Consider the following 22,229-nt stretch of genomic DNA (forward strand, 5'->3'; position numbering starts at 1 on the left):
CTTTAGCACTATTAGGTATAGCGTCTTTATATATCATAATCGATTAAAATCTAAGCATTTACGCTATACAAATTCGAACATTACTATGGAGCCTAACTACAAGCCAGACTAAGTTCTTTTTTGGTTTCTCACTACATCTTGCAGGTAAGAAAGGAAATATTCATCAGATGATTTTCCAACCGTTGGATGATTCTTTCCTTCAAGTTCCGCAGATGGAGCTCGCTTAAGGATCTTCACAGAACCGGGGAAAAATCCTGGTGTGGCAGGTTTCTGAGTAGAGCCATCAGTTTTTATTCCGTGTTCGGTCATCACCTCCTTAGAATCAGCGGTTGTTGGCTGAATCGATCTTCCCAACAGAACGTTTTTCAGAGCTTCCGTATTTTCAACTCTAGTAAACTCAACGCTCTTGGGTTTGTCTGAGGCATCCGATTGAGGAATTGTGCTTTTTGGTTTTGGTAATGGTTTTGCTTCTAAAGGCTGGTTACCAGGCTCGTTCTTCTCAGCGGCAGAAGAAGGTTTGGCGAAGGATGTTGGGTTCAACAATGCTTGAAGCAGATGTTCAGAATGAGACGATGGTTGAGCAGGGGGGTTGGAAACAATAGGCTTATGAACCGTTTCAGTTTTATTTGGGATACTACCGTTCACGTCGGAATTATCTGTCCCTAACAGAATGTTAACCAACTTCTGAGAAGAACCATCTCGAGAAGCTGGTAAAGAACGAGCTGGCTTTGGAGATGATATCATATCAAGAAGTTTCCTAGAAGAAGCATTGTTTTGCAATCGGTTTACGGTAGGTTCGTCATGTACATTATTTATAGGTTGTTGCTGCTGTTGGATAACTGCAAAAGGATCAACTGTATGGTTCGTATAAGGAGGATTCTGTATGTTCAATTTTGGATGAGTATCATTGTAAACTTCACGCATCTGCTCAGGTTGAAAACTTTGAACGGACGTAGTAGAGGGTGGATGAAAAACTTCATGATAAACGGTTTTAGGAGAAGGAAGATCCATCGGAGAAGGCATGGCCGCTTCGGGACTGAAATTTTCTCTGTTTTGAACATAAGGATTACGATGCTCCAAATATGGTTGCGGAGGGGAAGGATAATTGACAGAATCGGGAAATTGCAAATTAGAAGCGACGTTCGGAGGAGGTGGACCTGATGCTGCAACTCTTGGAAAAGATTCGGAGGGATTTTGGGGATCTAAACCGAGATAGGCAAATGGATCGAACCCATAAAGAGAAGGTCCATTTAACCAGGGATTATCTACTTGACGAGGAGGTTGTTGAGGAAGAGACGAGACTGGCAAAATTGGAAGGGGCTGTTTAGGTTCAAAGTTTCCATTGAGTAAAGTAAGGATTTTTTGTTTGATGTCAACTGGAGGAAGTTGGGGAACAGCCTGCTGTTCCACTGGTTGCGAAATAGGAAGGGAATTAACGTTAGGAGCCGTGGATGATTTCAAAAGAGTGAGAAGTTGGGAAGAAGCGTCGGCGTCAACGTCAACGGAGATTCCTTGTTCTTTCGTAGTCTTGGTAGCGACATTACGCTTCTTAATCCACTTTTTAAGAGGAGCCAAAAAGGGAATAACCATGTAGAACTTATTTTTTACCGTATCCGTTTTGGACTTTTTGTACGTGGGCAAATCGGTCAACATATGCCATTCGATTTTGCTAATTTCTTTGCGTGTTCTCGATTCAAACGCTGTATCAAGAGACATCTCTGGGATAATATACAAACGGACGTTTTGTCCACGGATTGTCATATCGATATATTCATTAGAATTAATATGGCCTGTTAAATCAAAGCCAGTTTCTTCATAAACCTCACGAACAGCACAATCAACATCTGATTCGTCTTTATCGATTTTTCCTTTAGGAAATCCCCACCCAGAAGAGGCTTTCCATCCTTTAACAAGAAGACAGCGCTGTAAGGACTTATCGAGCATGATTGCTCCTCGGACAGGAATTCTGGTTTTATAGCGTAAAAAATCATCAAAAGCTTCTTCATGTACTTTACTCCATTTCCATAATAAGGGACAATGGGCGAATAATCTAGCGCTGAAGACGCGTAAACCTAAAGATGGTAGCTGATCGTTCTGTGCCCGAATAAAATCTTCGTAAAACCAATGTGCTTGTTCAATCTGAAAACAAAGCCTTTCGACACTGCTTTGTTCTTCAGCCGGCAAATTTAAAATGAACCGTGCAGACAGATCATCGAGCACCTGCGAAAATGTAGCGTTTTTGAAGGACATCTCGCATGAATCCTAGAAAATTAATTTAAAAAAAAATGCAAAGATAAATAATGAAATTCCGGTTTAAACACCGTCTAAACTTTAAGTACTTCTTTAATTTCGTCGTGGTTGTGTTCCTGCATAGTACTATAATACACCACATATAATGCCTGCGTGGATGATTTAGCGTAGTCAAACAAATCTTCATACAACTATATTATGCATGTTAGTATTCAAAATTATCCAAATTTACACAACTTCGTTAACCTGGCTTATAGTAGAAAAAGAAGCGTCAGGACATTTGTTAGACTTTTGCTTCAATAGGCATAAAATGAATTTATGTAAGTTTTCTTTGCTGTAGCTTTTACCCTGTTAAGAGCTATAAGTGTACTGACTTTTCAATTCTTAGGTTTTTGAAGTATTCAGCGCCGATATTGTACGATTGAAGATGGATTCGAAACGAATCTTAGTCATAGGGAAACCGAAATCTGGTAAAGTAACGTTCGTGAAAGGTAGCTGAACGAGAAGTATTATAATAAGCAAAAATAAAAACAGAATACTAAACAGTAGCTTTGACGGGAAGTCTGCCTAAAGGGCTAAAGTTGGCATCAAATGGAACATCGCATGCTGGTCTATCTCACGAATATACGTTGAGAAATAAGTACTTTCAAAAAGAGGTTGGATTATGGGTTGATGAATACACCGATTTGAAAGAAACACTCGGTGCATATGCTTCTGATGAGGCTAAGGAAGTAATTGACGCTATTGGTGCCATTGTCTATACATTCCGATCCTACGAACCTCAGGAATGGTCTCTTTGGGAAAGTTTTATTCAAAATTTAGAAAAACCTATTCCAATGGTTGGACTTCACATGGACACCGAATCTATGATGACTCCCCCTGATTGCCCATATCTAGAATACGTTGCATTCTATCAGACAGGAAAGAATGAGTTTGGAGGCAAGTGTCAAAAACACTAGAAAAATACTAACACTTAGTAGAAAAGTTAGGACTTGAACGAGTTCTAGAAATTTTCGATTGTTGCGAATGGGATTTTGATTCGAATGAAAACAATTCAGAGCAAAATAGGTTACTAGGTACAGATGTATCTATGTCCCCAGAAGAATCAGACTTGGATAGTCTAATTGATCAAGTAAAACATCTTAGAGGTACAGAAACCCCTAGAGAGTATAAGCTGACCAATTTTAGGGTCAAATCTAGACATACACGAACGGAAAAAGCAGGCGATGTCGATAATTAATTCTTTGGTGAATGAGGGATTTCAAGAATCAGATCTAGATTAAGGACTTTCAAAAAGCTTGGTTCATTCTCTTCACCGTAGACGCTCTACGAACAAAGCAGATCTACAAATGTATATAAATAACAAGAAAGAAGACTAAATAAATATTAACATAAACCATTCTATCAATCGTAATCTAGAAGTACAATTCCCACATAGCATTTTTTGTGTTTAAATAACGATTACAGCCAAAGGCTGCACACCTAGCTTCTGGTCTTCGACTACTCTTGAGAACCTTTGAGCAGGAACCACAATAAACATGTCCACATTTGGTTGCCCAAACACTTGATTTTTCTGCACTTTTCGAAGCTCCTAGTTCTTCATGGCAACGAGGGCATGTCATCGTCACTTCAGATCCAAAACTCCTTGTATATCCTTCTGTGGCAGGCTTCGGGGGAACATAAGTTTCCTTTCGTTCTTCGATAGAAGGCGATTGACTTTCTGATTCGGGGACAAAGTCAGAGAAATAATCGCTATTAACAGAAGAATTGGCTTCTTGTCCAGAATAAGAACTTTCGTACCTCATTCTACTCAAGAGCATTTCAAATAAAGATGGAGACATCGAGTTTGCTGACCCTAATTCAGGAAATGAACGAGTCATAATCTCAAGTAGACTGCGCGAACCTCTATTAGATCTTCGAGAAACGACTTGTGGGCCTAAGTATACCATGTCTTCCAAGTAAGACAATGGGTTGGAGGCCAAATTTCGTCGTCTCCGAAGTCGACGCCGACTACTGCCCCTTTGGGGTCGCTCTTCTGCAGGAGTCGCCGTGAATGGGTCATCGGGTATAGCATCTACGTCGATTACAGTATGACTAGATGGTTGCGAAATATCGTTACTAGGAGAAGGGGTTCTTGTTAAATCAATCACATCGCTTGAATTCACATCTATGGATTCATTCAAGGGCATGGATATTCCGAATTACTTTTACCCTTATATCCAAGTCACTTGGCGCTTAGCAACTTCCAAATTGTAACAAATTCACTTATATATAAGTAAATAATGCACTCGAGTGTGGAGCTCGAATAACATGAGTTTTGGTATTGCAGTGGACTAACATTCTTTGACTAAAAATAGTGCGACTTAGCGAAACATTTAGTAAACAAATGTGCGTTAGGTTTTGTGAAGGTATTCTTTTTAGAAGAATTAAGCTTGGTTTGTATGAACAACAGTAAGTTATCAGCATAGTCTGTCAATTATTTTGGAATTCATTATAAGGTACAGTGTATAATGCTGGGTTTGTCTTAGTATTTCTGAGGTAATCGTGAAAAGGCGTCGTATTAACGGTTCTCGCTATTATAGTAGGAATGTCGTGTACAAGCTCTATTTGGACAATACTGAGATAAATCAATGGCCAAATAGAATCTTTCTTAGTGTTGAACCCGTCGAAGAAGTAGTTTATACTCATAAGGTGAGAGAAATATCTAAAAGATCCAACCAGAGAAGACCAGGTTCTTAGTTATAATATGAATGGCGTATTAAATACTTTTAATATGATTGTCATTGACATATGCAATTCACAACCTGTCGGCTCTAGCCTAAAATCAGGTTATAAATAATAACGACAGTATTAATAGCAATTAATGGAACTGTAAAAGTAATTAGTAAGTTTTCTGATAAAAACTTAGTTACCTACATGTCATAACCGTTCGAACGGCTCGGATTAGGTGAAGAATTCTACTTTTGATGGTATCTTGGGACTCTCCGAAACCATAGGAGGTGTTCTGAGACCATCCAACTAAGAATTATAGTTAGCGTATGATTTCTTTTTTTTATATTTATCACTTACGTCTTCCTAAAAAGCGGTCTTCAGAAAGAATCGCAACTGCGTTCAACAACAGCAGAATAACTAGGCAAAGTTAGCTCTGTAACTTCTGTATACTTTGCTTACTATAGAGTATATTTCCAAATCCAAACAAGAGTCCCATGGCTAAAGTAATAAGCTTTCAAGCAGGTTTTTACCAAACTGACAAATGCGAAGCAGTTAGTGTGAACTAACAGAAACCATTTACGGAAGTTTTCTGCAGTACCTTAATAAACAACCTATTAACATTTTGGTAATGTATCATATGAAACTATTTTTCTCTGCTTTTATTACATTTTACTTTCTGTTTAACAAAGAAAATATCGTTATTTTGTCAACGATCTATAATAGAAGCCATAAATCCCATAACTAGTCATAGTTTAGTACCATTTCTTTCATGCGTTTCCTTTCTATCAGTTCTTCTTCTTGCCTTGATTTGGTAGACTGAGCTAGCACCGAATGGTAAGGTACATCCAACACCTGAGAGCGTTGTTTGTTGCCTTTTTTAGTTAAGAGTGTAAACTTCACGTTTTCTTCGTTTTCAGTTGACAAGTTGTTTAGGTCCGAAAAGGACGTGTCTCCGCTTGTGCTTCTCAAAGGGAGAGGAACATCAAAAGCAATCCCCCTTTCGTGTGCTCTCGATGATAAACTATCATTCATCATCCGACTTAATTCTTCATCAATTTCCATTGTGTGAATATGCTCTTCGTCTAATTCCTCTTCGCTATTGAAGAGTTCAGGATCATCCATATCCATGCTGATTTCCTCTTCACTTTCCGAGTCATCTGATGAATCCTCATTTTCTTCGTTATCATCCCAGTCATTAGCTTCGTGTCCATTTTCACTTTCATTTGACTTTTCTGACTGGAGAATAGAGCCACCATCTTCATCATCTTGATCATGATCGTCTACTCCGCTCTGTATTCTTTCACTCAAAGCGGTCCATGCTTCATCAAACCTCTTGTGCACCTTCATACTAGGACGAACTTTTGGAACCACATCATCAAACTCAAACTGCATATCTAAAGGAACTTCCGGTTGGGCCAGGAAATAGCATTGATAGGCCAATAAATACGTGAGCATCGTTTTTCTGGTCTTCGACCGTACAAGCGAAGAGCCACAAGTTGACAAAAGAAGTGCTATCATGCGAAGTCGAAACAATTCATTTTCTTTATTTGTGGCAGCAGTTGGCGAAAACTGAAGAATGCTTTGAAACTTATCTGGGGGAAGCAAATAAAATAAGATTCCGATTATTGACCTTACATCCAGTAATCTTACACAATAAAGCTCAGCTAAAAACTTTGCTTGTGCCAATCGTTTCTGGCTATCGCCAAAACTGCCAGAGTCTATGGATGTTAATAGTGAATCCACCGTATCATCAATGACATAAATGCAAAAATCAGGATGTGTCTTATATAATGATGCAATTAAACTTGCAAATGAATTCAAGCACTCGTATTTCATATTCCATACTTCCATAAAAGTTGAGTATAGTATTTCAAAATCGGCTTTCCAATCAAATTTTCGAAGCAAAGCTATAGTAGCAGATAGATTCGTTTCGCTTAAACGTATGTGCAAGATGAATCTCAAAAACTCTTCTTTTAAGGGGCGTTTCCTGACCTTTTCCGAGCTTGTCTTTGGTGGGTTCACAAAATAAAGAGCATTGTCTAATATTAACTGCTCTTGAGAAGGTAGAGCGGCAGCTAACTTCTTTTTTTGGACAACTTCTAAAAATGAAGAGATTTGTAGAGAAGATTTGGGAAACCTATATAGGAATCGACCGCAGTTTTCTAAAAGTAAGGACAATACTTCCAAATCAAAAGAAGTAAAGTCCAACAGACACATCTTATAACATTCAAACACATGAGAAAAAGACATTAGGCGGAATTTTGTGAGTTCTGAAATGTAGCGAACTATCAACGTCCTAGTATCATATTCGTGTTTTGCTTTCCTATTCATCATACGACGAAATGCTCCACGAGCATGTTCTACAAGAGCAGATGCAATATCCGGAGCAACAGGCGTCATAATTCTAGCAAACCGTATGTAATAAGGAACCAAGAAAGAGCTTGTTCTTGGAATATTACAAAATGCCTTAATAACGCGGTTTCTGGAAGCCTTAGTATTCAAAAAGAGAAATTCTAAAGCAGCTTGGTCTACTTGTTCAGCGGACATAAAATTTGGTAGTGCTTGCAAAAGATTATCAATCTTGACGCTAACAGATTTGGATGGTTTTGTATGTTTTTGAGAATCTTCCACAGAGGCCTCTGCTTTTACCTCTTGGTCTCCACTGGTCTCAAAGCTTTTTTTCTCAGCAAGTTCTAAATTCGGCAGTTCAGGAAAAGTTTCGTAGAATTGATGTTCTTCTTCGGAATCCCACAACTGAACAGCACCTGTCTGAACAAGAATCTCAGCATTAAGTATGTTATTTTGTATACTCATTACTTCTTCTCTTTTTTTATAAAAAGAATCTTGCATTTCTTTTATGTGAGTAGGGAACAACTGGTTTAATGCTTCGCAAATAGAAAGACCATTTGCAATATCGCCTTCGATAGACTTCAAGAAATCCTCAGCTTTATTCGAAGTACCCTCTAAGGTGTTCTCTAAAAAGTCTCGTTCGCTGAGTTGATCCCGATACTCTTCAAATTCATGTTGACGACTTTCAATATAGCCAATTAAATCTTGGTAATAACGGCCAAGTGAGGTTCGAAGTTGAAGTCGCCAGTGAGAATCACAAACTCTATTAATACATTTATTTATTTCACTTTCCCCTGGTAATGCCTCATCAGAAGAAAACAGTTCGTACTTGTATGACTTGACTAATGAGGAAACGATAGGTAATAAAGAAAAATTGGAGGGAGCAGCAAGCACATCTTCCACCAATATAACAACTAATGGAGTTTGAAGTGATTTTTCTTCAAACAAACCCTTACGAAATTTTTTCCCAGAAGCATATACAGCAGGAAGGAAATCTTTAAAATCATCGGGAACATGGACAAGTCCATGAAGCCAGAATTCCACAAATATTCTAAGAAGTGCTCTTGTTTTTGCAATATTTACACTAGTTCCTTTGTTGGAAATTGATTCCGATACTGTAACGGCTGATGAGGATCTACTAAGGTTTCCTGAGATCGAGTCCGCTGGTGAAGGATATAACATAGAATACAGGTTTGCCAATAGCGGTCTGATAAATGAAACCGAAAATCTTTGATAAAGGAAAAATACTATTCTCACAGCGGCTTGGATATCCTTGACGGATCTGCATTTTGAAAGTCCTTCAGTAATGGATAAAATGATTTCAGGTACAAATTTTTCCAACGAAAGAGACTTAATTTCTTTAATAAATAAATCATAATTATCAGCAGTTAAAGAAGTTCTACATCTTTTCATAAATGCAGTGTTTTTCTTCAAACTTGAGTCTAACGATTTTTGAACTGAAAATCCGTCTGCATCCCCATTTTTTGTCTGTACGGCAAGTTGTCTGTCGTTCAAATACACATTAAGTTTATCCAACAGTTCTTCCTTTGACATAGCCTAATCCGAAGTTACAAGCCAGTATGACCGTATTTCATAGCAATGGTTTGGCTGTACAGTAGGGTTGCTGTGAAGGTCTTGTGCTTGAAAAATGAAGTCGTTGTACGGTTTCTGTTTACGAGAGACCCTACGGTGAAAGGAAGAGAAAAAGATAAATAAAATTTGTAATTAGAAAATAATTTGATTCTCGCAACTTGATAAGAATTAAAATCGCTGGTATACCTGGTCCATTCTTACCCAAAAACAAGAATCTGAAAAATTTTACTCAACAAATAACGGACGTTTTTAAAAAATATATTTATGATAATAAAAATGAAAATGAACAAATGAAAACTATCCGCTATTAAATATTCCCTTCAACAAATATATGATTGAAAAATGATAATATAACATTATAGAAAATTATAATTATAACCGGTTTGGTCAGATTTGTACTGGCATTTCAACAACCCTTCCCATATGAATATTCTGTCTCAGTAATTTCCTAGAGAAATGGCTGGGCTATCAATGCTGTATAATGCAGCCATTGCGAGCACTTTTATGAAAATCCTTCTTTTCCCATGCTATCGCTCGACTGACTTTGAGGTTCACAGAAATTGGCTAGCGATAACTCATTCATTACCTATTTCACAATGGTACACTACAGCAATTTCAGAATGGACGTTGGACTATCCCCCTTTTTTTGCGTATTTTGAATTTGTTCTTTCTTGGATCGCGAAATTACTTGGTTTTGACACAGAAATGCTGAACCCATACAACCTGAATTATGTGTCTCCTTCAGTGGTAATATTTCAAAGAAGCTCAGTTATCGTTTCAGAGTTGGTACTTTTATGGGCTTTACGTGAATATGTGTATTCATATCCCGAGAATAACAGGGGAAATGCTGTACTCACCGCGATTGACACCTTTCTATCCCCCGGGTTTATCATCATAGATCACATTCATTTCCAATATAATGGCTTTCTTTTTGGATTACTAATATGGTCTTTAATTTTAGCTAAGCATAATCGATTGCTGTTATCGGCAGCGGTCTTCGCGACCCTCATTTGCTTCAAGCATATTTTTTTATACGTTGCTCCTGCTTACTTCGTATATCTTTTTAGAGTGTATTGCTTGAGCGTATCCGGATTCCGTCCTCAAATATTTAACACAATCAAGTTGGGGCTCACAGTTAGTAGTATTTTTCTTCTAGCATTTGGGCCTTGGATATACATGGGACAGATGCCACAACTCTTTGCTCGTCTTTTCCCATTTTCTAGAGGACTTTGCCATGCGTATTGGGCACCTAATTTCTGGGCCCTTTACTCTTTCTTTGATAGAGTGGCATATGCTTTCTTACCTCGCCTTGGATATTCTTTTCCCGAGGTACCTTTTACAAACGCTCCTACGCGTGGGCTGGTTGGAGACACGACGTTTGCTGTTTTGCCAAATGTTTCTCCCTCTTTTACTTTTTATTTATGCCTTGCTTTACAAGGTTGTGTACTAATAAAGTTGTTTGTCCGTCCTACTTGGCGAGTCTTCGTCGGAGCCACCACGCTATGCGGTTGGATTAGCTTTCTGTTTGGTTGGCATGTTCATGAAAAGGCAATTCTAATTGTCATCATTCCTTTTAGGTATGCTTGTTTTTTTCATTAATCATTTCATTGAATTTATAACTAACCTTGGTAGTATTCTTTCTTTAATAGACCGCCGTTATCTTGAAGCCTTCCGCCCTTTAGCTGTTGCGGGGTATATTTCTTTGCTTCCTCTGTTATTTACCTCTCAAGAAGCGCCCATTAAGTATCTTTTTACTGGCGCATGGGTCGCTGTACTTCTACACTTTGATAAAAGTGCCCCTGTTCCCGTTAAAAGAGTATTTCTTCTCAATAGAGTTAATCTTGCCTATGTGGCTGGTTTTGTTCCTTTGTTTATTTACAACTCATTCCTTCACAATTTCGTATTTGGCGGACGATATGAGTTCTTGCCATTAATGCTTTTAAGTACTTATTCAGCTTGGGGAATTTTTTGTGCTTTCATCAGTCTCTCTTGGTTATATTTTACTGATCTTAATTAGTTCCTCAGTTCCTTCTGGTTAACAAAAAAAAGTGTTGTAAAAAAGGTGCGGCTATTGAAATTGATGATTCTTAATGATATATCCTTCTTTTCGTTAGATGATGAAAACTCGGAGAAAAATATTATTGCATTTGTTATTCTATGAATGTATAATGTTTCAGTTGTGCCATGAAAGCTTCACGTCAGTTTTCAGTATATTTTTAAACATTCATATCATAACTACTAACTGAAAAATGTCTATCCTTCACAAAATGTTATTAAGACGTAGAATATACCAGAAATTATGGACATGTTTGATTGGAACGTGCAGTCTATGTGTTTCTATGCTTGATGCGGCATACCTTTCAGTAAAAAATTAGTTTTAAGCATCATTTTAAAACAAATACTCCAAAAAATTAAGTATAAACTAAGCTATACAATCAAATTTACTGATCATTCATATTACTTCTTCACTAATGAGTCAGTGCAACCAATGTAAACAAACGGTTACCCAAGTTTCCCATGTTACCCACCGTTCAAAACAATCCTAGATAATTCCAAACTGACTTTCTTTTAGCATTTGGTTGTTTATGGGATTATGTCAAGCAAGATATTAAAATCTCTCGGCCTGATTGCGGTAGGTACAATATCGGGTGTTTCTTTGGCAGGTTTATATATTAAGACTGCACAAGCACCTGCAAATGCTGTTGAGTTTTCTCGTAGATCGAGGACAGACCCTTCGGTAATCTCGGAAGATACGAGATATGACTTTGATCCTGCGAAATTTCTACAGTATGGCAATCCTGGTCCCGTAGCTGATCAAAGAGTCGCTCATGGATACATGTCTGTGTTTGACAGAAGAACACGCAACCCTTATTATGTATGTAATAATATTCTTTCTTTACAAGGTGTAGAATCCTGTTAATTATGATTGCACGTATTTCACTAACGATCTAACATTGTCTATAGACCGTCGAAACGATCACAGAAGAATTGTTAGAACAAAGAAAGGGAAACCGCAAATTCTCTGAGTTTCGTCAAGATACGAATATTCCAGAAATGTTTCAGGCTAAGCTTTCAGATTACAGGGGCAGCGGTTACGATCGTGGTCATCAAACGCCCGCAGCTGACTGTAAATTCTCTCAAGAAGCTATGGATGACACATTCTTATTGTCCAATATGTGTCCTCAAGTTGGTGAAGGGTTTAACAGAAACTGTAAGTGGACATTTAGTACTCGACATGTCTTTCAAGCCAACTTGTAGTAGCCTTTTGTACTGACTATATACTAGATTGGGCATATCTCGAAGACTGGTGTAGATCTCTTACCAAAAAGTACGAATCTGTGACCATCATGACGGGACCTTTATACATCCCACAGAAGAACGAAAAAGGGCAATGGGAAGTCCGTTATCGAATGATAGGAAACCCCCCGAATGTAGCTGTACCTACCCACTTTTTCAAAGTCATTATTGCTAAAGAAAAGGGTAAAGACAGTATGAAACCAGTTGTTGGTGCCTTCGTTCTTCCTAATAAGCCTATAGCCGATAACTTCCCTTTGAAGAACTTTGCAGTCCCTGTGGAAGTAATTGAGCGCTCCAGTGGGTTGGAAATTCTTCATAATGTTTCCAAGGGTAACCGAAAGGAGCTTTGCAAGCAAATTGAATGCAAACTCAATGCCAAAGCATTCCTTGAAGAAATTCAACGGAAGCAACGTAGATCTTAATACTCTCTGAGATGTAAAAGTAGCTAATAGACAAGCTTATTATATTAGAGAAATTTTAACTACCCCCCTCTATTCCTTATACATACTATAAATTTAAGATACTATGGGTCGATAGACTACAGGCCTAATAGCATTTATTGACTAAAATATCATTGAGCGTATGCCCTTCAAACTACTGGAGGTTTTTTTGTTCATTTTGCATACGAGAAATGTAGGTTCGAGAAACAACATTCCAAGCGTCCATGTAACGCTCCATACACTTCGAAACGCAACCCTGGAAAACAGTTAATGATACGTCCAAACATAATTTATACAAGTATTAGATTAGCTTACCTTTTCGTTATCACTGAAAGAGCTTCCTGGTTGAGGAACGCACTTGTCAAAACAGCTTTCATTGATTTTCTATCAGAACAAGTTAGTCTCAGTCCTGAAATAAATATCCTGTTTTCAGAAATAAAAATTTCTCACATACGCTGATCAATTCACCAGCTTGAGCAACAGCAAGCTCCTGACGGATCTGTTTCATAAAAACGTTTTTCTTGTCTTCTGGGGACACTGTAGGTCCATTGTTACCACCAAAAATTCCCATTTTACAGATTTAAAGATTTTTTGAAGAAAAGTTTGTAGATGCTGCCTTTTGTATTCCTTGTGGGTGAAAGGGCTGTTGGTATGCACTGGGTTTGAATGAAGGTACTATACCCCAGGGGAGGGATTTCGAAAGATTGGATAAACAGTATTACTGGAAGATATTTGATTACATAGAAGATGGAAGAAATTAGTTAGCTTATGAATTTTCTTATTTGGAAGACTAAAGCTTTGAATATTACAATCTAGGAACTCTTAACTTTCCAATAAAATTTGAGTGAATGCTCTGTTATGAACATCTCCGAATCATTCGTACTTATCGACTGATCTATAAAGAGTTGTCAAGACGTACATTTGAAAGTACCTTCGATATCCGACGGACTTTCTGATGAACCAAGGCAACATACAGTCCAAGGAAGCCTTATGAAGGTGTTCATAGAATACCAGTGTCTTGATTTCTCATTCCATAACAGAAGTTCAATAAACTCCAATGCTCACTGTGATGAATTAAGACTGTATTGTGATCCGGCGACAAGGGACAATGAATCAATAGTGAAATCGATATATGATGTTTAAAACTTCCAAAATTTTAGTCCTTACATTTCATGACATGATAACTATTATGTTAGGAAGACAAGAACAGGATTTCTTTCCTCACAGGAATAGCTAGCATGTATCAACCAAGTTTTCACGCCTAAAATTATCATAATTAGTTTTCAAATTGATTAAACCATCTCTGAAACCATCTCCATCTCTTTGTCTCCTATAAACAAGGTCGTTGGTTTAGTATCGGAAACCTCTAAATGGCAACCAAGATTTCTAAAAACCTGAATCCTGAAGTCCACGATTGATTAATCGGTGTCTTCTTTTTGTTTATCTTTTCGAGATTTATATGGATTCAAACAAAGAAACCTCGCACCACTTTAGTGATATCTAGATATACATATCTGCACTCCATACTAAACTTCTACTATCCATTTTCTGTTAGCATTACACTAACAGAAAATCATTCTTGTACATAGATTTAGAAACTTTCTTGAATTCTAGTGTTTGTGTTTTTATAACTTCTTACTTGCCTGGAAAAAATTGATAGGTAATTCGTGCAATCTTTGTTGCCATTGTTGTTTGTCAAAACATTCTTAAATTCCATTAATACTAGGTTGAAACTGCACCTTCAGGGTAATAGCTTCTTATAATTTCCGTGCTTAATTTATTCCTTAATAATGCTTGGAATTCAAATGTCGGAATCCATATTCAAATTCCTAGTTGACCTTTCTTCTTTCCTAGGGGCATTGTCATTGGGATGCTGGGTTGTTTTGTTAATTCCTCAGTTATTGGAAAATTACAAAAACCAATCCAGCGATAGCATCTCTCCACTCTTCCTCATCATGTGGTTAGTGGGTGATATATTTAACATTTTCGGTTCTATTTGGGGAAATGTTTCTTCGACTGTTTTAGTGCTTGCAGTTTATTATATTGGAGCCGATTTTTTTCTACTCTTGCAGGTGTATTACTACCGCTGGAAAGCGTTTCGCAAATCTAAACAAGAGCATGAACCCTTGTTGCAAAGCCGTTCACTAGAAGAAGGTCTTCACGAACCATTAGATAAGAACTTGATCTGGTGGGATCGTCTCTCCTTTCGTGGTCAATTCGGCTTCATGGCTTGTGTTGTACTTATAACCACGTTTATTGGAAACGTTTTAATAAGTAATGCTTCTTCTGATAAACCTGATGATCAGGTGAATAAGTGGCCCTTTATTGCCGGCTGTACAAGTTCGATTTTATACTTCTTTGCGAGATTTCCTCAAATCATTAAGAATTATAAGTCTAAATCCACCGATGGTATGTGAGAAAACATATATTTAGGTTGTTTCTGGTTTTTTATTAACTCATAATTTAGGACTTTCTATTATTTTCTTTATTCTTTCCATGCTAGGAAATACAGCTTATACATTGAGTATCTTGGTGTATCCGGCTTTCGACTATACGAAATACTTCAGAACAAACATCCCATGGATATTTGGTGCTTTCAGTACCATTTTCTTGGACATCTTCATTTTCTACCAGTTCTTACTTTACCGTCATCACTCACATTTTTAAGTGAATCCTAAAGAACACAGAAAACTTTTAGAATAACACATTACTTGCGGATCCCTAACTCCTCGTTATTGCCAACTTGGCAGTAGTACAGCCGAAGGAAAAATATCTAAAAGTATCGTTAGTATGTATTACTGAACAATTTGAATATTTTCTCAACAAGATAATTCGTGTAATTCAATTTGCAAATGCCGTTCACGTACCTTTTAACTGAGAAATGGGACGCTCAAAAGCTTCATCTTTGTAAGTTGCGCGAGGAAAGGTTGTCGTAAATGCAGAAGGTATAGGGACGTGAAGTTTTTCAGAGACCTGCTGTGCGACATCTCGTAGAGTTTGCTCTGCAGGTATGACAAGATTACACACTTGCCCTTGATGGCGAACGGAGAATCGACCTGAAGAAGGAGGAGCACGAGAAGTGGATTGAGTAGCTGTAGCAGAGGAAGAGGTAGCTGGTGGCTTTTCAGGGACCTCGGTAGAAGAAGTTGGTTTCGTAGCTGATGAAGCAGTAGTAGAACGTCTCTTTTTGTCTGCTTCAATTTCAGCCAAAATTTTTTTCCGTTGTTCTTGATCTTCAAGCTTTTGTTGGCGCATCTTTTGTAACTCACGAAGACGTGCTTGATCTTGGAGCTTTCGCTTAGCTTCAGCAGTTTCGTAGGTGGACTTTTGAAGAATCTTTAAGTTCTTCTTTTTTTCTTCCTGTTCTAGAACTTCCTGTTGTTTCTTCTTTGCTTCAGCCTTCTGTTTCATTTCCTCCAAAGCTGCTTTGATTTCTTCAGGAGAACGTTGTCGAATCTATACAAACGCACACTGTTAGTTATACCAAAAATATCATATTGTTAAACCAAATTTCTCTATGTCAATTTCTTCGATCGTTCTATACCTCTTCTTCTGTTTCTTCAAAGTTTTCATGACCCGACTTGACGCCATGGAACTCTGCCATCTCGACTGAGGAAAGTAACTTTCCGCAATCTGAGCATTTCAAAGTCATTTTTCTTTATTAATACTCGATAGAGTCAACGTGGGTTAGAGTGTAAGTACGATGAAGCAAGGTAAGACTTAATGACAATGCAAGCGTATACGCAGTCTAGTCTACCTTTGAAGCTGCAAAACTTATTACTACAATAGATCTTCCTTTACGGATAAAAAATTTAAGGGACCTGGTTTGCCTTTTGTCTTTCTTTATGTTTGGTTCTTTCTAGAATTCTTAAACTTGCTATAGAATGATGTAGACTATTTACAGTTGATCCTCTGCCATGGACACTACTAAACATGTTTATTTAATACGAATATTGTGAAAGAACAATAATAATATGTATACCTACGTTTAGTTTTAGTAAAAGGATGGTTGATACCGGGGTTTTTTTTTTCTTTTTTTTTATAGAGCAAGAGAAATTGAATCCTTTATTTGTGTGTACCCTCAAACATCTTAATGAGCAATGCTTATTTTTTTTTTTTTTCTTCTTTTTTCTTTCGCCCCATGTTTACTTATAATTTCCCTCTTGTTTCGTAAATTGGTTTTTTTGTTTATTTTTCTCCTTTTATTTGTTTATTTACATTTTGACGCAAGGATTACAGCATATTTTCGAATCTTAATCGTTGCTTAAATTCCTCCTTTAGCTTCCGTAAATGATATCACTCCACCGAATACTCTTCCTTTTGCAATAAAAGTGTTCACTGCAGTTTTAGAGAATCCAACCTGATTTACTTATTATTTTCGCTTCTATTGTTTAAGAATTGTTATTTTGAGCTTTATTATTAACAATAGACGACTTGTAGAAGGTACCTCAAATCTCATTGTGTTTGTATCGAAATTTTGTTGAAAGGACAATTCTACAACTTTCTGGTCAACATATCTCAATTTTGAGTGGATCGTTCTTCTGCCTATACTTAGCTAGTTCGGATTTTACTTGCAAGGTTTTCTGTTTTCTGAAGTTGACGATTTGATCGGCGTCTTTCAATATGTCAGTTGAATGCAAGAACTCAATTTTCTTTCCAAGGCCGCTTACTCAACTGGTCAAACGAGATTTTCAGCTTTTTAATCCATCTAATGTACCTATCGGCTTCAAGGTAAAAACAACTGCTCCTAAGCAGTATTGCGTACGTCCCAATGGTGGCAGAATTGAACCTCAATCATCAACATCCATTCAAGGTAAGCTATTTGTTTGTCATTTCTTTTTTCCTTCTTCTGCGCTATGTCAGTTAGGAAAAGGAAATCGTTGATGCTTTACATGTGTTGTATGTTTTACTAAACATTGTATGTAGTGATCTTGCAACCTTTGGATCATGAGCCGGCACCAAATGCCAAGTGTCGTGACAAATTCCTTGTGCAAAGTGCCCAACTTCGCCCAGAACTCGAAGGGGTTGATATCTCTGAGATTGTAAGTACATAGATATTTCTTCCTCTGTTATTACACATACTAATCGGATTTTTCTTTAGTGGAATCAAGTGAGAAGAGAAGACATCCATGAGCGTAGAATCCGCTGCTTTTACGGGGATCCTTCCGAAGAAGAAGCTTCACATCGTCACAAAAACTCTTTATCAAACTCTGCAGGTAATGCTGCGTTTGCTTCCCAAAATCCCAATCCTGCACCTGGAAGACAAGCCCAACCGTCTGGAAATGTTCCTCCTTCTGTAGCGCAGCCTTCTCAAACGCCTCGTTCATCGGTTGATGCACCTGGTCTCTCCACGACTGCACCGAAGGCAGCTCCTCCAACTAAATTAGGTGAGCCACTTGCTACAACTACAAATACAACGTTTTTAAATACTTCTGCTCCCGCTCCCGCTCCCGCGTCTAATCCCATCAACCCACGATTTCAATCAGCAGTTGCTATGTCACCAACTGAGCCAAAATCATCGACGAGTACTCATTTTGGAAACACACCTTTACCAACTACGAAATCTACGTCTACTTTTGGCCGACCCACGGCTGGCGCTAAAGTTGTACCACAAATTCACAATACTGTCACCATACAAACTGCGGTTTTATTAGCCATTATTTGTTTCTTGATAGGTCTACTATTCTAATCTAGATATATTGATGCATGTTCAACCATCCAATACCGCTGTCATTTCCCATGTTCATTCCATTAGTTGCTCCGTAATAGTGTAAATGATTAGGTGGTGCTTGTAATTGTTGAATAGCGGCATTTCTATCTCGTAAAATTGGTTCGTTTTCTCGTAATTCCTTTAAATATACAACAGCCTCTTGTAACCGGTTTTGGGATTTTTGATTATGCTCCTCCAACTCTTCAATCGGCAAAAGCGGCAGAATCGGCCGCTCTTCCAGTTGTTTCAGCACAACTAACCAAGCCCCTGTAAGTTCATAGTAAGCTTGGCTTTTATAGACATTATGATTAGGATTATGAAATTCCGGGAGCTGATGAACAACATTAGTAGCAGCATCCAAGAAGGCAAAATTATGTTCAAAACAGGTAGAATGCGGGGGTAAATAACATGGAACTAAATCATTTAAAGCATGTAAAACAGCCATATACTTTTCACGAATTCGGTTAAATGCATACTCTCCTCTCTTATCTCCACCATATGGGAAAGAAGAGTGCAATGTTTCAGACAATTTTTGCATGGTACCAATGCATGTTTCCAAAGAAGGCACTGGTAACTTTTCACGGATATTGCGTCCCAAATCTGGATGCTTCTCAACACACTGAAGCAGTAAGGATACCAACTGTTGTTTTTCTGTATACTGAAACAAGCGAGGTAGAGGTAAGTGATTGCCAACAGGCAATGGTCGAGCTTTTTTCACTATAGGTTCATCAGAATCAGCTTTGCGCTTCTTCATATATGTATAAGAGAGTGTTTCCATTTTTTATCAGATCAAAATCAGCGGCTTTGAAGAGGAAAAAATCCAAATGCAAGGAGGGGAGGAATTGCAGAAAAATTAGAGTTTATACAACAAGAATGAAAAAAAAAAAAATCAACACGAATTTAGGGACAACAAATAAATTAAAATTGAATAATGAACAAGACCTGAATATCAAGTAAGTCCTCTTAATTAAAATAGGTCGAGAGAAATTTGCGGAATAGCAGTGGAATCAAAGGAGAAAGGAACTTATTAGACCTTTCCTTATATATAAGGAGAAGCCGGGATATGAATTAGACTCTACTTCCAAACTTTGCGAAAAGAAGATTTTGAAGAGAAATCTTCAGAAAATGAAAAGCAAGAAAGAAATCGTCTTGCTTATAAATAAATGTAGGAAGAAAAGAGCAATCAAACAACCTTTTCTTCGGCTTTCGATATGTAACCCAAGTAATGGAAAACGGTAGATTCAAGAAGTCCTTTGTACTGAAGTAGCCTCAAGGTAGAAGGATAAGGAACTTTGCGGATACGATAAACTATATTTACCGAAGCACACTAATTATAGTTTAAACTAATATTCTATAAATAAATAAGAAACAAATTCCTTATAAACAAACAAATTGAAATTTTGAGAGAAAAAGAGAAAGAACAAGAAAGAAACCTTCAAGTCAATAAAGAGCTTAAAATTAATGCTTTGCGATGAAAGGTGAAAACTTCAAAAATCGTTCCTTAATCGCCTGTTGATTCGGGATGAGCAAAATGATCGTATTCGTCCGACTAAAAAGTCGCCAAAAGCAAACTTGTTCTATTGGCAAGAGCGTTGTCTCCAGGCAATTGAAACATTAGTTTTTACAATGAGAGTAATGTCTATGTTGCACCAGACAGTTTTGAGTAATGAAAATGCCAAATCGAGCTTGTAGCTGTTTTATTTTTGAGAAAGAAAGATAAAAGAATTACTCTTCTTCAACGAAAAGTCAGAAAGAGCTAGATTTCCGTAGACTCTTTGATGTTTTGTATCGTATAAACGAGGTTCCTTCACCTAAGGGAAATCAAGTTAAACGAGGAATATTTATAGAAAAAGCAAACAGGAAACAGGTTCTTTAAAAATGCCAAATTCTAAGCAAGATGGGCATGATGTTTTAGGCATACCGAAAGGGAAGGAAGAAATGAACGAGCTTGATGGTATGTTGTTTTAATAAATACAAAAGTTCATTTGCTGTTTAAAGCTGCATTGGGAGTCAATCTGTACTATCGACATTTTGAGACTTGCAAAAAAAATAACAAAGGAGACTAACAACATATACTATTAGACATTCTAGACGAGCTTGACTTACCTCCCAAAATCGACAGGCGTGAACAAGAAAAGCAAGGGAATACAAAGGATGATGACAAGAAAGAAAGCATAGATGATTTAAAGAAAAGTGACAACAATCTCGATACTTTGATTGAAGACATGGTGAACAAGTTTCATGGGTCGGGGAATCCTGATGCATCAGAAAAAGAAAAATTGGCATCAATGGGTTTAAATAATGACGATGCTCTTTTTCAATCTATTTTTGGAAACTCTAATCCAACTGGAGATGCCTCCAATACAGAAGATATAAATTACGATGCCTTGGAAAATGCTCTCAACTCTCTCATGTCTCAAGTGACGAGCAAAGAAATTCTTTACGAGCCACTCAAGGATTTGGAAGCGAACTATACGAAATTTTTACAAGATGAAAAAAATGCAAAGGATGAGACGTACAAAAACCAATATGCAAAGATTCAAAGATGTATCGCCATCTTTGAAAATTCGGATTACCAAGTACAGCGTGACTCTCCCGAAGTTGCCAAACTGGTTGAGGAAATCCAAGAAGATCCGCTTCCACCTTCGCTTATGAACTCTTCTTTTGCAGCGACTGGTTGTCCTTTGCAATAGATTTCGGCCTCGCCTCATGGAGAAATGATATATAGCAGCTGCAAGAGGGTTTTGCAACGATAATTGTTCAGGGACAAGGTTTGTTTGAGTGTCTATTTTTGTTTCCTTAGTGTCTTAAACTACGTTTGTATATTACTGAATATAAATAAAATAACATATAACGAAATCCATTCATTTATGCGACAGATAATAAATAGTAACCACGATAAGTCAAGTCCTTTTATTTTTTTTATTTTGGAAAGAAACCTTTCAGAGTTGGTTTTGCAAAGGTGGTGAAACTATTGATGACCAGCATCTTTGTCATTTCCACGACCATATGAGGATGATATTTAATGAACCTACTTCACCTGTACTCCGGTGGAAATTCCTGAAAATTCTCTTCCTGTACATCGTCCATGTCAGCAGGGTCCAAAACATATTCTTCTGACGCCAACTCTAATTGCTTCTCATGTTCCTGCTGCGTATTTTGATCTATAAAACGATTCATTTCAACGCTTCCACCTCTTTGCTTATTCCATTTACTCTCTCGTCGCGTGGTTTGTAATTTTTCATTTTGTGTACGCGTCATGTCTCTAAAACACCTCCATGCATCTCTTTGAGCTCTCGCTTTCTGAGGCGAAATCCGAATTTGATTATGTTTATTATTTACGGCTAACATAGTATTGTTCAATTTCTGAAAATATTCTTCAGGATCGTTCATTTACATCAATATTGTACTTTGCTATTCCCTCTTACAGCCGCCAAACCAAGTATTGTGTACAGGGTAAAAGCAATAGCTACTCCGTACTATAAGCGTTTAGCTCAATAAGTTTCATTACGGTTCAGTAAAAATATAAGTAATATATAGTTTATTTGAATGTTAGTACATAAAAGTAGCCCCCGTGGCCAAGCTGGTTAAGGCCTCATGCTTATATGATACTCCTCTGTGGAGGTGTGTTACGTGAAAATCGCGAGTTCGATCCTCGCCGGGAGCACCTTTTTTTCAGTTTTTAGACAACTGAAGATTTTTCTCAATGCAATGTACACTGTGATGTATTCACCTAAATAAACATCGGAAGATGTTCTTATTTTGCAAGTATTACCTATAGGTTCATGTATAGACCGTTACTTGTGACAAGTTACAAAAACAAAGTAAAGCGAAAAAAATGAAAATATATATTCTTGATAGAAACTCGAGATATTGAA

At 37.5% G+C, this 22,229-nt stretch overlaps 14 protein-coding genes and 1 non-coding gene across 15 annotated transcripts; 7 read left to right on the forward strand and 8 right to left on the reverse strand.

Annotated features, from left to right (window-relative positions):
• Window positions 1-108: 108 nt before the first annotated feature.
• SOCG_04225 (mRNA decapping complex catalytic subunit Dcp2) lies at window positions 109-2,250 on the reverse strand (the record flags this gene model as incomplete). The annotated part of the gene is made up of 1 exon (XM_013165067.1): window positions 109-2,250. The coding sequence occupies one exon, from the start codon at window positions 2,248-2,250 to the stop codon at window positions 109-111; it is 2,142 nt and encodes a 713-aa protein (XP_013020521.1).
• An 86-nt stretch (window positions 2,251-2,336) lies between these two features.
• Window positions 2,337-4,545, reverse strand: SOCG_04223 (SUMO-targeted ubiquitin-protein ligase subunit Rfp1). The gene has a single exon (XM_013165065.1). The coding sequence runs from the start codon at window positions 4,437-4,439 to the stop codon at window positions 3,666-3,668; it is 774 nt and encodes a 257-aa protein (XP_013020519.1). The 5' UTR covers window positions 4,440-4,545; the 3' UTR covers window positions 2,337-3,665.
• Window positions 2,678-3,533, forward strand: SOCG_04224 (recombination protein Irc6; the record flags this gene model as incomplete). The annotated part of the gene is made up of 3 exons (XM_013165066.1): window positions 2,678-2,741; window positions 2,797-3,195; window positions 3,439-3,533. 3 exons carry the CDS (start codon window positions 2,678-2,680, stop codon window positions 3,531-3,533), a joined length of 558 nt encoding a protein of 185 aa, XP_013020520.1.
• SOCG_04222 (transporter Yos1) lies at window positions 4,479-5,567 on the reverse strand. The gene is made up of 4 exons (XM_013165064.1): window positions 5,422-5,567; window positions 5,320-5,379; window positions 5,167-5,268; window positions 4,479-5,119 (listed from the first exon to the last, which is right to left on the reverse strand). Exons 1-4 carry the CDS (start codon window positions 5,456-5,458, stop codon window positions 5,064-5,066), a joined length of 255 nt encoding a protein of 84 aa, XP_013020518.1. The 5' UTR covers window positions 5,459-5,567; the 3' UTR covers window positions 4,479-5,063.
• Window positions 5,568-5,703: 136 nt separating this feature from the next.
• On the reverse strand, window positions 5,704-8,865 carry SOCG_04221 (uncharacterized protein; the record flags this gene model as incomplete). Its single annotated transcript, XM_013165063.1, has 2 exons — window positions 5,704-7,814; window positions 7,866-8,865. 2 exons carry the CDS (start codon window positions 8,863-8,865, stop codon window positions 5,704-5,706), a joined length of 3,111 nt encoding a protein of 1,036 aa, XP_013020517.1.
• Window positions 8,866-9,281: 416 nt separating this feature from the next.
• Window positions 9,282-11,482, forward strand: SOCG_04220 (glucosyltransferase Alg8). Its single transcript, XM_013165062.1, has 2 exons — window positions 9,282-10,481; window positions 10,537-11,482. Exons 1-2 carry the CDS (start codon window positions 9,361-9,363, stop codon window positions 10,919-10,921), a joined length of 1,506 nt encoding a protein of 501 aa, XP_013020516.1. The 5' UTR covers window positions 9,282-9,360; the 3' UTR covers window positions 10,922-11,482.
• On the forward strand, window positions 11,430-12,813 carry SOCG_04219 (endodeoxyribonuclease Pnu1). Its single transcript, XM_013165061.1, has 3 exons — window positions 11,430-11,779; window positions 11,869-12,115; window positions 12,190-12,813. Exons 1-3 carry the CDS (start codon window positions 11,498-11,500, stop codon window positions 12,621-12,623), a joined length of 963 nt encoding a protein of 320 aa, XP_013020515.1. The 5' UTR covers window positions 11,430-11,497; the 3' UTR covers window positions 12,624-12,813.
• Window positions 12,666-13,355, reverse strand: SOCG_04218 (TIM22 inner membrane protein import complex subunit Tim13). The gene is made up of 3 exons (XM_013165060.1): window positions 13,096-13,355; window positions 12,957-13,025; window positions 12,666-12,897 (listed from the first exon to the last, which is right to left on the reverse strand). The coding sequence occupies exons 1-3, from the start codon at window positions 13,210-13,212 to the stop codon at window positions 12,796-12,798; spliced, it is 288 nt and encodes a 95-aa protein (XP_013020514.1). The 5' UTR covers window positions 13,213-13,355; the 3' UTR covers window positions 12,666-12,795.
• Window positions 13,356-14,431: 1,076 nt separating this feature from the next.
• Window positions 14,432-15,308, forward strand: SOCG_04217 (G-protein coupled receptor Stm1; the record flags this gene model as incomplete). The annotated part of the gene is made up of 2 exons (XM_013165059.1): window positions 14,432-15,050; window positions 15,109-15,308. The coding sequence occupies 2 exons, from the start codon at window positions 14,432-14,434 to the stop codon at window positions 15,306-15,308; spliced, it is 819 nt and encodes a 272-aa protein (XP_013020513.1).
• Window positions 15,309-15,373: 65 nt separating this feature from the next.
• SOCG_04216 (zf-C2H2 type zinc finger protein/UBA domain-containing protein) lies at window positions 15,374-16,293 on the reverse strand (the record flags this gene model as incomplete). The annotated part of the gene is made up of 3 exons (XM_013165058.1): window positions 15,374-15,414; window positions 15,509-16,097; window positions 16,186-16,293. The coding sequence occupies 3 exons, from the start codon at window positions 16,291-16,293 to the stop codon at window positions 15,374-15,376; spliced, it is 738 nt and encodes a 245-aa protein (XP_013020512.1).
• Window positions 16,294-16,971: 678 nt separating this feature from the next.
• Window positions 16,972-18,381, forward strand: SOCG_04215 (MSP domain-containing protein). Its single transcript, XM_013165057.1, has 3 exons — window positions 16,972-17,454; window positions 17,568-17,683; window positions 17,743-18,381. The coding sequence occupies exons 1-3, from the start codon at window positions 17,265-17,267 to the stop codon at window positions 18,328-18,330; spliced, it is 894 nt and encodes a 297-aa protein (XP_013020511.1). The 5' UTR covers window positions 16,972-17,264; the 3' UTR covers window positions 18,331-18,381.
• SOCG_04214 (tethering factor for nuclear proteasome Cut8) lies at window positions 18,266-19,679 on the reverse strand. Its single transcript, XM_013165056.1, has one exon. The coding sequence runs from the start codon at window positions 19,127-19,129 to the stop codon at window positions 18,332-18,334; it is 798 nt and encodes a 265-aa protein (XP_013020510.1). The 5' UTR covers window positions 19,130-19,679; the 3' UTR covers window positions 18,266-18,331.
• Window positions 19,680-20,229: 550 nt separating this feature from the next.
• SOCG_04213 (Pex19 protein family) lies at window positions 20,230-21,044 on the forward strand (the record flags this gene model as incomplete). Its single annotated transcript, XM_013165055.1, has 2 exons — window positions 20,230-20,305; window positions 20,434-21,044. 2 exons carry the CDS (start codon window positions 20,230-20,232, stop codon window positions 21,042-21,044), a joined length of 687 nt encoding a protein of 228 aa, XP_013020509.1.
• Window positions 21,045-21,195: 151 nt separating this feature from the next.
• SOCG_04212 (uncharacterized protein) lies at window positions 21,196-21,799 on the reverse strand. The gene has a single exon (XM_013165054.1). It carries the CDS (start codon window positions 21,742-21,744, stop codon window positions 21,388-21,390), a length of 357 nt encoding a protein of 118 aa, XP_013020508.1. The 5' UTR covers window positions 21,745-21,799; the 3' UTR covers window positions 21,196-21,387.
• Window positions 21,800-21,919: 120 nt separating this feature from the next.
• SOCG_16349 lies at window positions 21,920-22,018 on the forward strand. The gene has a single exon. It is a non-coding gene; the product is annotated as a tRNA-Ile (tRNA).
• The last annotated feature ends 211 nt before the right edge of the window (window positions 22,019-22,229 follow it).

Source organism: Schizosaccharomyces octosporus, assembly GCF_000150505.1.
Source record: "Schizosaccharomyces octosporus yFS286 unplaced genomic scaffold supercont6.3, whole genome shotgun sequence".
NCBI classification, from domain to species: domain Eukaryota; kingdom Fungi; phylum Ascomycota; class Schizosaccharomycetes; order Schizosaccharomycetales; family Schizosaccharomycetaceae; genus Schizosaccharomyces; species Schizosaccharomyces octosporus.

Excerpts from the sequence above, each read along its gene's own strand:
- SOCG_04223 (XM_013165065.1), bottom strand. The coding sequence starts at position 4,439 with ATGCCCTTGAATGAATCCATAGATGTGAATTCAAGCGATGTGATTGAT.
- SOCG_04222 (XM_013165064.1), bottom strand. The coding sequence starts at position 5,458 with ATGGGACTCTTGTTTGGATTTGGAAATATACTCTATA. Across the intron at positions 5,269-5,319 it reads AGACCGCTTTTTAGGAAGAC|TTGGATGGTCTCAGAACACC; the intron begins GTAAGTGATAAA and ends TATAATTCTTAG. Across the intron at positions 5,120-5,166 it reads CGTTCGAACGGTTATGACAT|TTCCATTAATTGCTATTAAT; the intron begins GTAGGTAACTAA and ends TTACTTTTACAG.
- SOCG_04220 (XM_013165062.1), top strand. The coding sequence starts at position 9,361 with ATGGCTGGGCTATCAATGCTGTATAATGCAGCCATTGCGAGCACTTTT. Across the intron at positions 10,482-10,536 it reads ATTGTCATCATTCCTTTTAG|TATTCTTTCTTTAATAGACC; the intron begins GTATGCTTGTTT and ends TAACCTTGGTAG.
- SOCG_04219 (XM_013165061.1), top strand. The coding sequence starts at position 11,498 with ATGTCAAGCAAGATATTAAAATCTCTCGGCCTGATTGCGGTAGGTACA. Across the intron at positions 11,780-11,868 it reads GAACACGCAACCCTTATTAT|ACCGTCGAAACGATCACAGA; the intron begins GTATGTAATAAT and ends CATTGTCTATAG. Across the intron at positions 12,116-12,189 it reads TGAAGGGTTTAACAGAAACT|ATTGGGCATATCTCGAAGAC; the intron begins GTAAGTGGACAT and ends ACTATATACTAG.
- SOCG_04218 (XM_013165060.1), bottom strand. The coding sequence starts at position 13,212 with ATGGGAATTTTTGGTGGTAACAATGGACCTACAGTGTCCCCAGAAGAC. Across the intron at positions 13,026-13,095 it reads AAGCTGGTGAATTGATCAGC|AAAATCAATGAAAGCTGTTT; the intron begins GTATGTGAGAAA and ends TTGTTCTGATAG. Across the intron at positions 12,898-12,956 it reads CTTTCAGTGATAACGAAAAG|GGTTGCGTTTCGAAGTGTAT; the intron begins GTAAGCTAATCT and ends ACTGTTTTCCAG.
- SOCG_04215 (XM_013165057.1), top strand. The coding sequence starts at position 17,265 with ATGTCAGTTGAATGCAAGAACTCAATTTTCTTTCCAAGGCCGCTTACT. Across the intron at positions 17,455-17,567 it reads ATCATCAACATCCATTCAAG|TGATCTTGCAACCTTTGGAT; the intron begins GTAAGCTATTTG and ends CATTGTATGTAG. Across the intron at positions 17,684-17,742 it reads GGGTTGATATCTCTGAGATT|TGGAATCAAGTGAGAAGAGA; the intron begins GTAAGTACATAG and ends ATTTTTCTTTAG.
- SOCG_04214 (XM_013165056.1), bottom strand. The coding sequence starts at position 19,129 with ATGGAAACACTCTCTTATACATATATGAAGAAGCGCAAAGCTGATTCT.
- SOCG_04212 (XM_013165054.1), bottom strand. The coding sequence starts at position 21,744 with ATGAACGATCCTGAAGAATATTTTCAGAAATTGAACAATACTATGTTA.